Source organism: Lipophrys pholis (genome assembly GCF_963383615.2).
Source record: "Lipophrys pholis genome assembly, chromosome: 10".
Taxonomy (NCBI): Eukaryota; Metazoa; Chordata; class Actinopteri; order Blenniiformes; family Blenniidae; genus Lipophrys; species Lipophrys pholis.
The window spans coordinates 27,907,062-27,924,230 of NC_137640.1; the positions used below are offsets into that span (position 1 = coordinate 27,907,062).

General features: G+C 41.2%; 1 protein-coding gene across 1 annotated transcript in view; it reads left to right on the forward strand.

Annotated features, from left to right (window-relative positions):
* Nucleotides 1-17,169, forward strand: part of gabrg3 (gamma-aminobutyric acid type A receptor subunit gamma3) — a gene marked incomplete at both ends in the record, with an annotated part of 80,378 nt that overhangs the window by 33,005 nt on the left and 30,204 nt on the right. Inside the window, one exon of the mRNA XM_080472841.1 lies at nt 15,818-16,038. Within this exon, the coding sequence (XP_080328967.1) occupies nt 15,818-16,038 (221 nt within the window). The remainder of the gene's footprint in view (nt 1-15,817; nt 16,039-17,169) is intronic.

A 17,169-nucleotide genomic window follows, 5' to 3' on the forward strand; every position in this document is an offset into this window, starting at 1 on the left:
CCCGAGAGCCGGCCCACCCACCGCCTCCCCCAACCTGGCAGGGCAGAGATGGCCCCAGCCGCCGCGCACCAGACCACGCGGTTAGGGACCCCCCCCCCCCCCCCCCCCCCCCCCCCCCCCCACACACACACACACACGCAGACATTTTATATCTTTTGCTCATAAGTGCAATGTACCGTCAACCAATTTTCCCCGAAAAATTAATTCATCAATCAATTTATTGTTTATACATGAATTTATTTAGGCTCATATCCATTTATTGCCCATCCACTAACCACTCATTATATTCATCACTCCATGTGTCCATCCATATCCCATCAGAATATATGAGACAGAACATTTCTGAGACACTTTAGGTGTTCCTGTCCCTCTCCGATGTATTTAGACAGTTAAACGTGATCAAAATGACCACGTGGGTAAAGAAAAGTTATATCAGTGACTTTGATCGTGGCGGGGTTGTTTGTGTCAGATGATGAAATCCCAGTATGTCAGAACCGGCTGAACCACTGGGACTTTTACTCACGACATCTCTGGTTTATAGAGAATGATCTGGAAAAGAGAAAATATCCAGTGAGCAGCGGTTCCTGGAGACAAAAGGCCTTGTTGTTTGCCAAATGTCAGAGGAGAGTGAGCAGAGTGGTTCAACAGTAACTCAAATACTTCTTTGTTACAACCAGCGTAGGCAGAAGATGGTCTCTGAGTGCAGAACATGAGGAACCTTGAGGCTGAAGGTCTCCAGCAGCAGAAGATCACACCAGGTGTCACTGCTGTCAGAGAAGGATAGAAAACTAAACTACAGTTCACACAGACTCACTGAAACTGAACAAAAGAAGATTTGAAGAACATTGTCTGCTCTGATGCGTCTCTATTTCTGATGCCAATTTCAGAATTTGTTGTAAACAACATGAAAAGTTGAATCCATCCTGCTCTGTATCAGAGTTTCTGGAAGCGTTCAGTATTTTCACAGCAATGGTTTCAACTGAAAACGTCAAACTGTGGTTGCATCTTGGGCTTCAGTTTACAAGACAACTCCTCCATGTTAACAGTGAAAACGGAACTTTTTTGTTACTGCACATGCACACGAGGGCCAAAGTAAACAGTCCTGCACATGTGCGAGAGGTTCAACAAAAGCAATGAAGGAATCCTTTCTGCTGTTTCCAGCGCTTCGCCAATAAAGTGTACATTTACTACAGCATCATCTGGATCACATGTGGAAACACTTTTCCTGGCTCCAGCAGATACTGAGTCGCCACGATGACAAAGCTTAAAGGAGTTTGAACGTTTACGTCTGCATGCACGGTTGTGTTACTAAACCACAGCACCCACTAGTGGCGTGACCTGCCCACTGCATTGTTTTCAGGTGTTTCAGTGTGAATGACGCTCGATTTCAAAATGCTGCCACCCAAACGCAAAAGGTTTTTGAAATGAAAATGCAAACACAACGCTGTTTTTAGTCGATCACTGCCATGTACTTGGGGCTTTACTCAAACAACTGTTCACGATTACTTTCTACTCACTGAAACATTCACTGGGATTTATTCATTTATGTTGCTAAATTAGACTTGAAAATGAATGTGAAATGCAAAAAGAGAATTTTTTTAAACATGAAAAGACTTTTTTAAAGTAATTGTGATGAATTGTGTGATAAACTGATTAAAGTTTTTAAACTTTTAGAAAATACTCTCTTTTTACTGCTTGAGGAAACAAGGCTCTCAAATAATGTCGAAAATCAGTCGGAACGTATTAAAAAAAATGTTCTTAATGAAGATACGGCTCAAAAACGGAAATGTAAACGAGCATACAAGAAGGAGACAATGTCATTTTTCAGTTTCTATCAAGCTGCCGGTGCCAAAGTTGACCCTTCAGAGCAAAGTGTCGTCTCGGCTGGGCTTTAATGAGCAATAAGTGAAATGTTCCACTGGGTGGGTAAATGGGTTCTGTGCAATTATAGAGAAAGTATTTCTATTCTTGTAGTTCACTCAGACCGAGGAAACCTTTTATAAAGTGTAAACTCTTGTCTGAGTCAAGGTTTGCGTCCGTGAGTTCATCGTGTAAATGAGTTTCTCTTCACATGATTCATGGAATGGCGACACACCTGTCAGGTGATTTCCTGCTGTTGCTATTAGCTCCCAGGACGACACCAATAAATATCGTGTCCCAACAGTTTGGGACGTATTGTAAATGTTACTACAAACCTGCTGTGATACAAAATAATTTGATTAATTTGATGGTGGGTCAGCCAGTCCAACACAGTCCCGGGATGACTGGCAGGAGAAAAAGCTCTCTCGCTTGATCAGAACAAGAACTGCATCACTTCATTTTTCTGAACGGAGGATTTGTGGAATGAAGTCATGAGGATCGAATAATTAAGCACTTTATGTTGCTACAAACAGACCAGGCCTCGGTAGAATACTAACATGTCGCCGGTGCGTTAAATCAACATGTGATGAAGACACCCAAAAAAATATTTGAGTCCAGTTTTACGTCTGTTTCTAACGAGTGGCAGGTGCAGAGTTTAAATACGTTAACAACAAAAAAAAGTTTAAAAAAAGAAAAAAGGACATATTCACAGTAAGAGTACACCAGCTTCCTTCCCTTTGTCACTTTGTGGTCGATGCAATGATACAAGGTGCTCGATTGGATTCAGGTCTGGGAAACTGATGATGCCAGCATCATCCCGGAAGCGCTGACACACTGCAGCCATGTTAGACCAGGAACTGAACCAGAAGACCCCCAGGGCCTCCGTCCAGTTCACCACTCAGGGCCTTCTCCTGTGAATGCCCATCGGGCTGCATGGTGCCGGGACGTGAGCCCAGGCTCACTATGGCCTCACACTCCCCTCACGGGGTCTGACGGCGTGGACGGAAACATGCACTGGTGGTACGCTGGAGGTCATGGTGAGATGCTCTGGCAGGATTCCTCCTCATCCTCCTTCTGCACACAGAAGCAGCTTATGTCATTTCTAAATAAATGTTTTGATAATTGCCTTTACCTTCTACCTGCCGTCTAATTGTTGCCAGAGCATGTGAAATTGATTCGTCATCAGTCTTGTTTCCTTCCTGAACATATCGATTGACCTCGAGTTAAACTGTGACGAATACGTGCCCCCGTTATGTTTTGAGCCTGTGAAGAGTTTAGGTTAACTCACAGATATCCATTCAATTTAATTCGATTCTAGTTCATTTATATAGCGCCACATGCAACAGAGTCACTTCAAGGCACTTTAACAGAGAAAACCCAACAGCTTATTGAAGTATTATCAGAAACATGCAGATTATTTCCTCCTCATTACTGGAGCGGTGATGTTTATCCTGACTCTGGCAGTGTAAATTAACTTCCATTCAGTAATGACATTTGGACATTAGGCATTTAGGAGCTGAAAGTACTGTCACGTCTTCAGTTTTCTCAGCTTATTTGCCACCACTTAGCCGTCATTTTCACAAGTTCAGTCATTTCTTCGGAGGTACACGTGCTTCTTGAACGCTGGCATAAGGTCAGAGTCGCTGCTGAATTTAACAGCTTGGAAAATGTCATCTGATAACAAATGACAATTGCTGACCTGCCGGGCAATTTAATTGGCCAAACCTTTACATGGTGCAACACTTTAATTTCCCCATTTTTAGAGAAAGCTCAACACATTATTTGACAAGAATTTAAATATGGAGCATTCAGTTTTCAGAGCCATTTGCCCTTTGATTTGTGTACAGTTGTGTCCTCGTTCTATCTTTGCCTGGCCAACTTGTCAAAGATGACAACATTAACAAGAAAAAGACAAACTGGGTGTGCTCTGCTGGCCCAATGGTTGATGTTGAGGAGCAGTTGAGGATTGATTGAAGTGACTCTGTGGATTCGTTGTGAAGCATTACAGTACCATGGGGGTTTTCGGAGTTTAGTGTTAACAAACTCATTGAAACCTCCAGGGATCCATTTATTTTCTATGCCCACTCATCTTTAGAGGGTCAGAGGACTTCAGCCTTTCCCATCATGCACCGGGTGCGGGGTGAGATACACCCGAGGAGGCAATTGAGTTTTTATATAATCTGACCCGTGTGTCTTTAGACTCTGTTAAAGACTTCCGGCTTTTCGTTATGAGGTGATTCGATGTCAAAGAGAAAGGTGAGACAGAGTTGAGTTCTTCCTCTTGGAAAGAAACTGCAGCCTGAATGTTGTAACGATATAGTGAATGTTGGCTGAAGATTCATGTCTTTTCTGTAACTTTAACTGGACCGTGAACTGTGACGCCGGTAACGTGTTAATTAATGACGTGTTAATCTCATATGACCACTTTTTTCAGTAACTAGTAATCTTAACACGTTACTATCTCCTAACCAGTAATCAGATTAAAGTTACTTATCCCAGTCACTGTGTGTTACTGCTGTAGCGTCCCGCAGGACGAGCTTCTTGTCTGCAAAGCCTCTTTATTATTAAACAGAACCGGCCGCCTCCTCCATTCACCTCCAAACAAACACAAGCAGCACATGCATGCAGTCTGCACGCTCACCCGACCCGCCCCCTTCTCCACTCTCAGCCAATCACAGGCCAATTCGCTCTAACGGTGCGTTCAGGCGACACAAAAGAATCAGAATAAACTAGCATCACAAATAAACCTTAACATTGCAATCAGCCCAATCAGTCAATGAAAGACTTTATTTGTCCCTGGGAGGGGGGCAATTAAAAGGTCCCATAGAGCAGGAAGTACAAATAGATAAATAGTGCAACAAAAGACTACAACTACGTACTAATAAATACCAGTAATAGTACAAATATCTGATAATAAAAGCGTGAGTCAGATTCACAACAGAACATGAAGATCAAAGGTTGGGGGGGGGGGGGGGGGGGTAGTTGGCAGATGCTGAAAGTATCTAAAAAGTTATTTGTAATCCAACTTAGTTACTTTTAAAAACAAGTAATCAGTAAATGAAATTAAGTTACTTTTAAACGAGTAATTAGTAACTGGTATCTGTAATCGGATTACTTTTTCAAGGTAACTGTGGCAACGCTGACCGTGAGTGTATTTCTTTACCATAGCGGAGCCGTTGACGGAACTGATCAAGCAGCAACTGGAAAAATAGAAATGAGAAATATTTTAACTGGGATTGGAAATCCAGGAGGTTTGAGATTCACTTTAATGTATGTTGAACAAACAAAATGGGAAAAGGAAGGAAATTTAGTTCTGAACGCAATACAGTGGGAAATCTATAATTCAACAATTGAGTTTCTGCTGGAAAAGTTAAATGATGTTCTTTATCACTCCAAACCAAAAAGAGGCGTTATTTCTGTTTTTCCAAATGTTGTAGAAGGTAAGGGAGTTTAGAGCCCCGTCATTTCTGTATATTCTGGCCTTCTTCATAAAATATTGTGACAAATATTTCATGTAGAATTAAGTTTGAGGTCTGCCTTTGGGAAATACTTGCAACAGGAATTACTACTTAAATATGGATAATTACTTCTTTTAAGAAACCGTTTTATTGTTTGCTGACGAGAACTATGAGAATAATGGACTTGCACCCCAACATACATGTTCTATTTTGAGGTGATATTCAGTTTCAATCATGCTAAATCATTTAAAATTCCGAAATTTTTCTTTTCTTTTCATTTAGTTGTGATTCGATTGTATATTGCTGGTGTATTATTAGTGAACATCCAGGTACATGGTCGAGTATCTCAAATATATTATAGAGAAAAATAAAGAGAAAGCGATGCTTCGTCTCACTCTGATCTCATATTGTCATGTGCGTTCATGTCATATTCATGTCATAATCCTGTGGCCAATCAGATGGAAACCTCCTGCCTAGATCAGGGGGAAACCAGTCAGAACAATTAAAACTGTTTTGCAACAAATAATGTGAATGTTTGTGATGCACGGTATGATATAAACATGAGCTGTGCAACACTGTTAAGTACTGCAATTGTGGTAAACACTTGAGCATCGGATATTGATGTTGGTTTTAACAGTGCTGTTTTCATTTCTTTCTATTGATCATGTGCACATCTGCAGTTCCCACAAGAAGAACTTCAGAAGGACTATACTTTATTGACTTAAGTCATTTTGTTCTTGATTTGTATTCTTCTGCTGTCTGTTGAAATAACTGCATGAAATACAGTCAACACAGAACCTCGCTGGCCTAATATGTTTCCTCGCAGAGCGTAAACCTCTGGTGCGTTATGTTTATGCTGTTGCAATGTATGTATTGTAAATGTTGATCTCGCAAAGGTGATAAATCTGCAGCCAATTGTTTCATTATACAAGTAAGGTTTTGACAACAGAATTGAAAGATTGAGTTGTCACTGATAGATCCTGCCTGAAAAAGAAGTTTTTTTCTGAAACAAACTGACAAACAAAAGCCATTAAATCTCCTCAGCAACAGCTCAGGTATTGCATCGCAGTCCAATTTGGTAACAATAGCGATAATAGCATTAATGATAGCCTACCCTCCTCCAGCAGCTCTACACCCTCTCATCCTCCCGCCAGCACTAGAAATGCATTTGACCTTTTACCCAGTCTCCGCACCAGTTTGAATAGCTCACCAATTAGAATGAAGTCTATAATCAAGAGAACCACTGGATGCCTGTGACCTTTAATTGTGTATAGCTCAGAGGGAAGTGAAAGGAAAAGAGAGCACGTTACGAGATGACCAGTGAAATAAAACGCAGCAGATCATATGAATGAAACTAATGTGAGCTCGGTCATATATGGGAGCTCACCTGGAGTGTACCAGTTAAATGATAAACATATATTCTGCCTCATGTATTTTCACAGTGGAAGAAGAATTTGAACCAAACTGACAGTATTGATCATATTTTCTCTTCCTGCTGCTCACAGCTGCTTCCAGTGACCAACTCAGCAGCACTGTGAGGAAAATAGGTCAGCTGCCTCAGAAAATCTTCCACATAAGAACTGGTAATGGTGAAGTCCTACAAATACATTACATTCAAACTGCTGTTACTGTAAAAAAAAAAAAAAAAAAAAAAAAAAAAAGCTCAGGAGCATTTTCACCATTCAGACCAGAATATATCATTTGTAGACCCCAAACATAAACGATATGAAATACTAGATTTAATCCACATGAAATAATTTAAATATAACCACCAACTTACCAAAGTCTTGCAGAACAAAAAATAAATTTGTAACAGACTATATCTTTTAAAAGTGAAGTCAGTGCTCGCTATAGGTAACTGAATTAAAAACAAGAAAAAAGAGAATCTAGTTTCTTTACCAAATGACCCACGTGTCACTTTTAAAAGAGTCTCTGAATGAGGGCTGCCTAATTAATGTGAACAAATGTAACTGTATTACTGTGATATTGACTCTGAGCTGTCGGCACTGGATCGACTCAGTCTAGTGACTCATTCAGTCCTTAAGTTCTCCTCAAGTTTACATTGATGAGTTGAAGGAAGATGCTCTAAACAGGTGTGGAACTCATTTTGTTCGGGGACCACAGATAGCCTGGAGCAGTAGTGAGTCCTTGTTGGCTAATTCACATTAAACTTTGACCTTTGAATAAGTCCCGCCCCCAGACGCAAAGGAGCCAATGGCGTAGAGTCTCCGTAGAGAAGCAGCACAGCAGGTGACACTTCTGATGTTTGCTGGGTTCAGTCATTTAAGACGCACAAATGGTGAATCGATGTGTCTGGGGCCCGTGAACCAGGATACGAAGTGTCTCAGCCGGCGACGCCTCGTCCGCCTTAGCAACAGTTGCTAGGGGGTCAGAGCGTCGTCAAAGGTCTGTTCAAACTACGGATCTGGAGTCTGGATCTGGAGCCGAGCTGTCAACGACCGCAGCCAAACAGATTCTGAACCAACGGCTTTAGCTTAAAATATATATATATAGGATGTCACACGTTGAACCATGAACATATGAAATCAAATCACATAACAAGGATTCTCAATACATAAAACAGCTAATTCAACATGGGGCACTGCATGACAGCGTGATTTTCTGTCAAATGAGTAGAGAGAGAAGGAGAGAGAGAAGGAGAGAGAGAGAGAGAGAGAGAGAAGGAGAGAGAGAGCGAGAGAGAGAGAGAGAGAGAAGGAGAGAGAGAGCGAGAGAGAGAGAGAGAGAGAGAAGGAGAGAGAGAGCGAGAGAGAGAGAGAGAGAGAGAGAGAAGGAGAGAGAGAGCGAGAGAGAGAGAGAGAGAGAGAGAGAGAGAGAGAGGTTGAGATGCAAACATGTCACATCACCTCTTAATTTTATTTCATAAATACTCTAATCTCGACTGTTTCCCCCGTTTTTTTTACACATAAATCCGATGTTTCATTATTTTCCCGCTATCAGTTTGGGGGTGTCCCCCAGCGTCACCGTGGGTCCAGACCAGCAGCACCCTGTCCCCCAGCGTCACCGTGGGTCCAGACCAGCAGCACCCTGTCCCCCCGCCGGCTCCACTACAGAACCACAATGATCACCGATGTTTTTCACTTGGACGCTGTTTTTCCTTTTATATTTGAAGGGATACGGAGCTTCTATGCAGCTAGACACGCGGTACCTGCCAAGTGGAGGTGTTCACAAAGTGTTAATGCTCGTCTGTGTGGACACATCTTTATAGTCATTGGTGTGGACTGGCCATACAGTCAAATTAGTTCATGCCTGGTTGTTGGAAGTAAAGCTAGACAAAACATCCAAACATATGCGCTGTCTGATGACACGAAAGACACGAAAGATAATTGTTTTATTAGTCTGAAATTCATTTTGTGTCACAGAACACATAAAATAGATAACATTTCGTGACCATTTGACGAACTGCCGTGAGACTGGGTTGTGTCCCAGCTCAGGTCTGAACGTTGTGCTATGTCCACGACTCTTAAGAAAACTATGACAACAAGTTGATTGCTTCTCATTGCACTTCTTAATGATTGTTTCCTGGGCCGGATTGGAGCATTCTGTGGGACGGTTTTGGTCCCCGGGCCTTTTGTTTGACTCCCCTCCTCTGTAAGAATGACAATGAGAAGAAGCAGAAAAAACCCCAGCTGATATAAACTATCAGAAAGGTCAAGGAAGGTTTCTTGAAGGCTGTTAATGCATCTCATGCATTGTGGAATTAAATGAATGCTAATGTAACTTAGGACTCGCTCACGCCAGCCCTGTTAGATCCGGACCAGGGTTCACTTCAGGGACTTTCTGGGAAAGGCCGCCTCTTTTGGGCGTCAGTGAGGGTCTGTGGCGTCAGGCAGCAGACACCAGCCACAAGTTAGTGAGTGGAAATCCATAATCAGCCAGGATTCTCAACTGCGGTTCAGATGATAACCTGGAAGAAGGTAACAATATTGTCTTGTCTTGTGTTCTTTGAAATTATGAAATCAAATCATGGGATCACCAAACTCAATAAATGATTACAGGCAGTTGATCTGCAATGTGGAACTTGTGTCATTTCCCTTGGCTGAGGCCAGAAAGCTCTGATTTCTCTTGTTTTTTATGTTTCTGTCAGGAGGATCCAGCTGGTTCAGGGTTAATGAGGGGCACCGCCTCCATTTAACAGAAGTTCAGAGAAATAATACCTGAGTATCTCTTCACTTATGAAAACAGCTTCAGATAATGCCGATGCTCATGCTAGTAAAGCTGACTGCATGGCTCTGCAGATCCAAAATTATTTTAAGTATCAAACTAGCTGAAAGTTCAGTAGTTGTATTTGCGTGACTAAGAAATGATTATTAAAATAAAACATTGGCTTTACACGCATGTGATGGAGGAAGTCAAACTAAGAGTAATACGATTCTTTACTAGCTGTGAGTGGACGTTATTTCTAATGAAAGCTGAAGCTTTTCAATCAGCTTTCTGCCCAATGTGATTAAGATTGTATTTATTTTTTAGAAGCAGTGTGAGGAAAATAAGCATATTTAATTCCATCATCCATCACTTGCCCTTATCTAACAGATGTTAAGTTGGGTCACTCTGAACAGATTTACGATTTAATATTCCCTCATCCATTTTTAAATCACGCGGGCAATTGAGGGGGAAAAAAAGACTTAGTCCGCCGTGGTCTTGGAATACAACTCAGACAGCCACTGGGCTAAAGGCTCCGGATGGGACGTTCACCTGAAATGTGAAGCAGCTCTGCAGAAAACCACCAACAGGCACGACGCCGCCGCCGGTAACCGCCTGCCAGGATGCAGCTTCTCATTTCAGTGTGAAACGAGCAGGAGCACATTCCACTGACCTTACGCAAAAGAGGCCTTTATTAATGAAATCAGGAAAAAATAGGAGTGAACCCGAGTTGAGCAGGAAGGAAACAACCGGCACGTCGTGCTCAGACCGAACGCAGAAACACTGGGAGGAGTTAGATGCAGAAAATCAGAAAAGGGATGATCTGATCAAATCATGTAAGGCTCCAATGTACTGCATTTCTTATATCACCTTTAGTAGTGTAGGATTTCAGCTGGCCAGTTTTCTTATTTACTATTTATTTTGTAATGTTTCCTATGTTTAGACTGCTCGTGGCACAGTTCAGCACCTCGTACAGCATTATGTGGTGACTCGTGTCATACAATCACTCCCCAAAATGTTATTCATTGTATTTGTTATAAATGTAACGACGTCCACATATTTGCAATAATGTCCATACCTGAAACATAAGACCCGTAGAGTACAAGAGTACAATTGTATACCTGCCACAACAAACGGTTGTAGTAATGAAATTAATATGTATATATAAGAATCTGATCAAACTATACTGTGTAATGACACATGCAGAATAAGTATTTACTACTAATCTATTTTTGTACGTTTCCTGAAATACTTGTCATTTTAACAGCCAAAACACCAACAACAACATTGTTGACTGGATTCCTGTGACACATATTCACGGTCATCAAATGTACAACCTGCTATAAAAACTATTGACATTTCATTCACAGTCAAAATCATCCAATAACGTGGCATTTTATGAAGTAGCAAGTATACGACTCTAATAGTGGGCGTCAGGATTCAGTGGCCCTCTGAATGATCTGATGTGAAACAGAGAGCAGAAAAAACAATGTTCTTTAGCAGAATCTCTCTGAAACTCATGGACTTCATTTATGATGTTGTTTTGTTCCATTTGTACGTGTGTTTTTCAGAGGACTTTAGAAATGTCCGGCTGACTCACCAACATCAAAGACCTTTATTTTTCATTTTCAAGACAGTTTAGAAAGCTTCTTCTTTCTAATCACAATCCCTCTATGCTGCAGTGATGCCTTTTATTGTAGGTCACAGTAAAAATCACCTCATTTTCAGGAAATTAGATATTGTATGGAGAGAAACAGAGATGCACTAATACCACTTTTATTTTAAAGAACAAGTACTAACCTTCAGCTACTTGCTGATTCCAAATGCCGATACGAGTGCTTATTAAATACCACAAAACTTGACTCGTACTACTCCACACGTAAACGATGTGTGGAAGCTATGCATTGCAGTGAACCACCTCCGCAGTCTCTGGTGACACACCTCCAAAAGCATTATTGTCTACAGTACGCATAGGACAATGTGTAGCGTCTATCTACAGCGTACTTTAGACTGTAGACCGAGCGCACTGTTAATGACTGTACTCATTATAATATAATATAATATAATATAATATAATATAATATAATATAATATAATATAATATAATATAATATAATATAGGGTGAGGAGCTCAGTCACCAGGGAGGAGCTCGGAGTAGAGCCGCTGCTCCTCCGCATCCAGAGGAGCCAGCTGAGGTGGCTCGGGCATCTGTTTCGGATGCCCCATGGACGCCTCCCTCGGGAGGTGTTCCGGGCATGTCCCTCCGGTAGGAGGCCTCGGGGCAGACCTAGGACACGCTGGAGAGACTATGTCTTTCGGCTGGCCTGGGAACGCCTTGGGGTCCCACCGGAGGAGCTGGAGGACGTGTCTGGGGCGAGGGAAGTCTGGGCTTCCTTGCTTAGACTGCTGCCCCCGCGACCCGGCCCCGGATAAGCGGAAGAAAATGGATGGACAGATGGATAATATAATATAATATAATATAATATAATATAATATAATATAATATAATATAATATAATTGTGTAAAATATAAAATACTCATACTTTAATCATATCCCTCAAATCGGTAATATACTCCCTTTTGTGTTAAGAATTCAAAACATTCAGCTCTGAGGTTTATTTTATGTTTGTTTTATTTTAAATACATTTAAGTGTTTTAACTGGAAGGTCCCCGGCACTGCCTGGACTTGTACTGATTTTAGTCCTCAATCAGTCTCTACTAACCAGAGGTATCAGGAGTATTCACATTCATTACTCAAGTAGAAGTATAAATGCAGCGGCTTGAAAATACTTTTGTAGAAATATCAAATCAAACCTTTTGCTCAAGTAGAAGTGTAAAAGTACTGGCTCGAAACTACTTAATATATGTTAACAAAATAAAATAAAATGCCATTAAGGACAAAACCAGCTTAGGCCACATGCCAGAAGGGCCTATGATGCAATACTCCTCCTTCCAAAGTCATCGTCCACCCGTGTCCGCGCCGATCTCAAAGCGGTCGACCGTGCGCAGCCCAAATACTGTGACCGCGCGGACTGTGTGCGCTGACTGTGTGCGCTGACTGTGTGCTGACTGTGTGCGCTGACTGTGTGCGCTGACTGTGTGCGCTGACTGCAGACACACAATGCGGAAAGTTTGGAGGGGCCTTTCTGGTATATTATATTTTGAAACGCATTACCTTGTGGCACTCGGGTGTGTGCAGCTTACAGTGCATTCAAAATGAGTTATTTTTGGATCCGACCATTTTGAAAAATTCTTCCAGACACGGCCAATAATGTACGAGGGTTGGCTGGTCTCCCTCCTCGCTGGACCTCGCTGGACCTCGCTGGACCCGTTTTGCTTGAGTTCTCTTGGGTCTCTGTCACGGACGTCCTCATACCACATGGAGTCTGTCAATGTGCCTCTTGCTTGCGTACGACTGATTTGTATTTGTCATGCGATGGATCGCAGACAAACCGATAGGGTGTCAGAATGGTACATCATAGGCGGCACCAGGGGGCAGGGCTTGGGTGTGCTGTAGCTCCCCCTGGGATAGCCATAGCATCCCCATAGCACCCTCAAGGAATAGCATTTTTTATTAAATATTTAAATAATAAATACATCAATAAGTCATGTATGTATGTATGTATGTATGTATGTATGTATGTATGTATGTATGTATGTATGTATGTATGTATGTATTTATTTATTTATTTATTTATTTATTTATTTATTTATTTATTTATTTACTAAAGACCAGTGTTGTCTTATTCAGCCAGCAGGTGCAGCGCATGGATTAACCAGGTGACTGTGTAAGTTACTGATAGTAATAAAACATGAAGCGCTTTTTGCTCAAACGTCATAACAACGTTTTAAATGGCGGGGCTTTCACTGCATGTGTGCGACTGTTACCTGCACAATGCGTTGTGCGCGTGTTGTTGGTGTTACGGTGGAAAATAAACTAGAGATCGATGTATTCCCCAGAGTCTGGCGCCGCCACTGTGGTACATGTTTATACTTCCCATCCAATCAGAATCAAATTGACTCTCATCAGGATGGTGAGACATTTAAATGTTTAGGGGTTGGTTTGGTTTTTGTTTTGTTTTCTATGATCAAAATCCCCAAATAACAGGAGTAAATGAAATAATAGTAACAAGGTTGTTTTTAGAAATGTAAGGAGTAGAAAGTACCGACAACTATGTGAAAAGTAAAAAGTAGGCTGAAAAATAGTTACTCCAGTGAAGCATAAATACCTACAAATTCTATTTAAGTTAACAAAATATTTGTACTTCACTATTTGGCCCCTCTGCTACTAACCGATGGTTGAACCAGGTCACATGCATTTTGAAGGTCTGTCATCTTGACGCCTTTCATAATTACTTTTCAACAATCTGACTCACATCTCATTAGAAATAGTTTGATGACTTCTTTCATCTGATCTGAGGTATTTACCCACTTCAAATACTTATCTTGGTTGAAGGCCCATTTATTGATTTCAGTTTCCAGTAAAGCACCCTTAATGCTTTTTCTTCCTGGGTCTGTTTGAGTCTCTTTCTGTGGCTCCATGAACAGCGTCACTCCCCTGCAGAGCTTTATAAATCCCCCAACACAGCCACAGTATTTACTCCTCTTCCTCTCCACTGTGCTGATTACCGATGCCTTCTCAGAGGAACAAAGCTCACCTTGGTGAGTCGGATGAATGGTAGTAGCTGACGAAGTCATCTGATGGCTTTGACTGGGGACTTTTGTAATGCTTTTGTAAAGCTGTCAAAAAAGGTTCTTAAATACTAAATGCTAAAACAGTATGACCACTCACACTTGAAGGGAGTAGTATTGAGCTCTTGGCGCCTCGTGGTCTTTTATACGGCGTTCTCATAGTAATGGTTGCTGGAGGAAAAGAAAGAGCCAGACCCTTCGTAGGCCTGCTGCTAATCGTTTAGGCTAATAATCAGTTCAGTTCAATCACTTCAAAGTTTTTTTGTCCATCAGAACAGCGAGTCTCTCTTGTACAATGAAATTCTTTCTCTGCTGTCCAGCAGCAAAAATAGCATGTAATGCACTTTATTAGAAGTTGTTCACAATTTTGCTATAAAGATGATCCACCGTTAGATCTGTTAAATCTGTTTGATCTTAATAGATAGATAATTAACAGATAGATTTTAATGATAAAATAATACCAACTCCTACTTCACTGCTGTCCTATCGATATATATGGATGATGACGCCTGATAATGATGTAACATTGCTGTTGTATATGCTTCTTTTGAGTTTGAACTATTTGTGCGCTTCAGATTCTAACATTTTATGTTTTTTGTCAGAGCTGCTTGTGTTTGGTCAAGAATATGATGTGCACATATGGCAGGTTGGGATTATTCTAATACGTGGAGGTCATAGCACTCTGGGATGCATCAGTGATCTGTAGCTACCTCACTGCTATTGTTACATGTGTTCCTTTTAAACTTTAACTAATTTATTTATTTTTTCACTGAAGCACTTTGAGATTGTTTAAATGTAAATTGAGTCATAAATGCAATCTATTATTAATATTATTATTATTATTATTATTATTATTATTATTATTATTATTATTATTATTATTATTATTATTATTACAAAGGCATGAGCGTGACACCATAAGTGTAAACTTGTGAAAACATGAACGTTAAAGGGTTCAGAAATCCTGTGTTCAGCGATCAGGCTGAGGAGGAACACTGTCTCAGCTTGGTTTCATTTCTATTCAGTAGATTTTGTAAAAAGTACATGCATTGTGAAGTTCTCCTGTCATGTGCTCGTGTTCTTCTGTGCAACAGAAGAACTAATAACCTTTGAACCAGGTGAGCCTGGCCCTCCTTGTCATATGAGACAGATTGTGCAAAAGGCTTTAAGAGTGAAACAGAAGACAGCAGATGAGGTAACAGAAACAATTCAGTTTTTCAAAAAAAAACTATGACCTACATGCTGTTTCTTACAAGGAAAAGTGGGCGAACAATTACATGACTATACACTGCCTATGACATAACAGAACAGTGAGTTTTAAATAAACTGGTCACCACCATTGGGAGATAGTTCTGCACAGTACCTTGAAGGTGTAATCTATTACTTTGAACGGGTAAATCACTGAGAGACACCAGGTGAGGCCAGTGTCCAATGCACAGTCCAGCAAACAAATAAAATGGAGGCAGTGACGGATGATAGATGGTGTACAGTGATGTGTTACTGAAACACATAATCCACTTATCCACTGTCAATTGAGAAGAAAAATCAATACTGTTGAGTCACAGCTGAAGTAGCTGCCATTGTCTCTTTGTACACGATATCCACTCGCATGTACTCTTATTTTTTTACCCCTCCCTATAGGAATACCAAATCGACATCATCTTTGCCCAGACGTGGACAGACAGCCGGCTTAGCTACAACAGCACAATGAAAATACTGACTTTAAACAGCAATATGGTCGGACTAATTTGGCTCCCGGACACCATCTTCAGAAACTCCAAGAATGCCGATTCCCACTGGATTACAGTGCCGAACCAGCTGCTACGGATCTGGAACGACGGGAAGATACTTTACACTTTAAGGTGAAGTATAAAATCCAACAAGGCACATTTTCCTTCACAGTGTGTGGAGTGGAGACCTTTCCAAAAACAGATGCTTTATTGTCATGTCAGGTGCATGAAAAAAGTGAGACGGCTTCAAAAGCAGGACAATGAGTTTAGAATGAATAATGTAAAAAAAAATGTATTAAAAAAAAGTAAGGTATAGAATATATGCACAAGAAAGCGTACACACAGTATATGTCAGACTATACATTAGAGGAAAAATATTCTACATAAAATTATTATGTATTGGTCAGTGATGGTGTGTATGTTGTGGGTTGAAAGGCATTGCTGTCTGTTGTAGAGTATCAGTCAAAGTGAGGAATTATACAACATAATGTTCTGATACACTTTGTGCAACACCTCCTGTACGTTTTCATACAGAATACTTTTAACGTGAATCATTGCTGATATTTTGTTCTTGAGCCTGACCAGAGTTGTACACAGACATGATCCTTCTATAACACACGTGTCGAACTCCAGGCCTCGAGGGCCGCAGCCCTGCACGTTTTGCATGTCTCCCAGCTTCAACACAGCTGATTGCAATGAGCAGCTCGTTATCTGGCTTTGTGCTGAATGTGGTGATGAACCATCAGGACATTCAGGGGAGGGAGACATTGAAAACGTGCAGGGCTGCGGCCCACGAGGATCTGAGTTTGACACCCCTGTTCTATAACATTGGGAAACCTGAGGGAGTCTGCATGTTTAACCTTTTATTCTTTAACATTGTGGGCAGATGGTAGTCGCCCGCTAAGTGCCTTGTTAGTCACCTCATGGTTTATAAGGAGGTCCATCCATCCATCCATCCATCCATCCATCCATCCATCCATCCATCCATCCATCCATCCATTGAGAAGTCAACTCTGGGATAAATGTCAAAGCAAACCTCAGACTGTCCACCACAGGACCCTTATTATGACCTCCATCCATACATGTTGTTTTCCGGCTGAGTCCCCCCCCCCACACACACACACACACACACACAAACACACACACACACACACACTCTTTTCACGCTCTTCTGGAGACTCCAAGCCAATCCCATACCAGATCTGTTTATATCGGGTAGGTATATCGGGAGGGTCTCCTCCCAGTTGGTTTCTCATCACATGT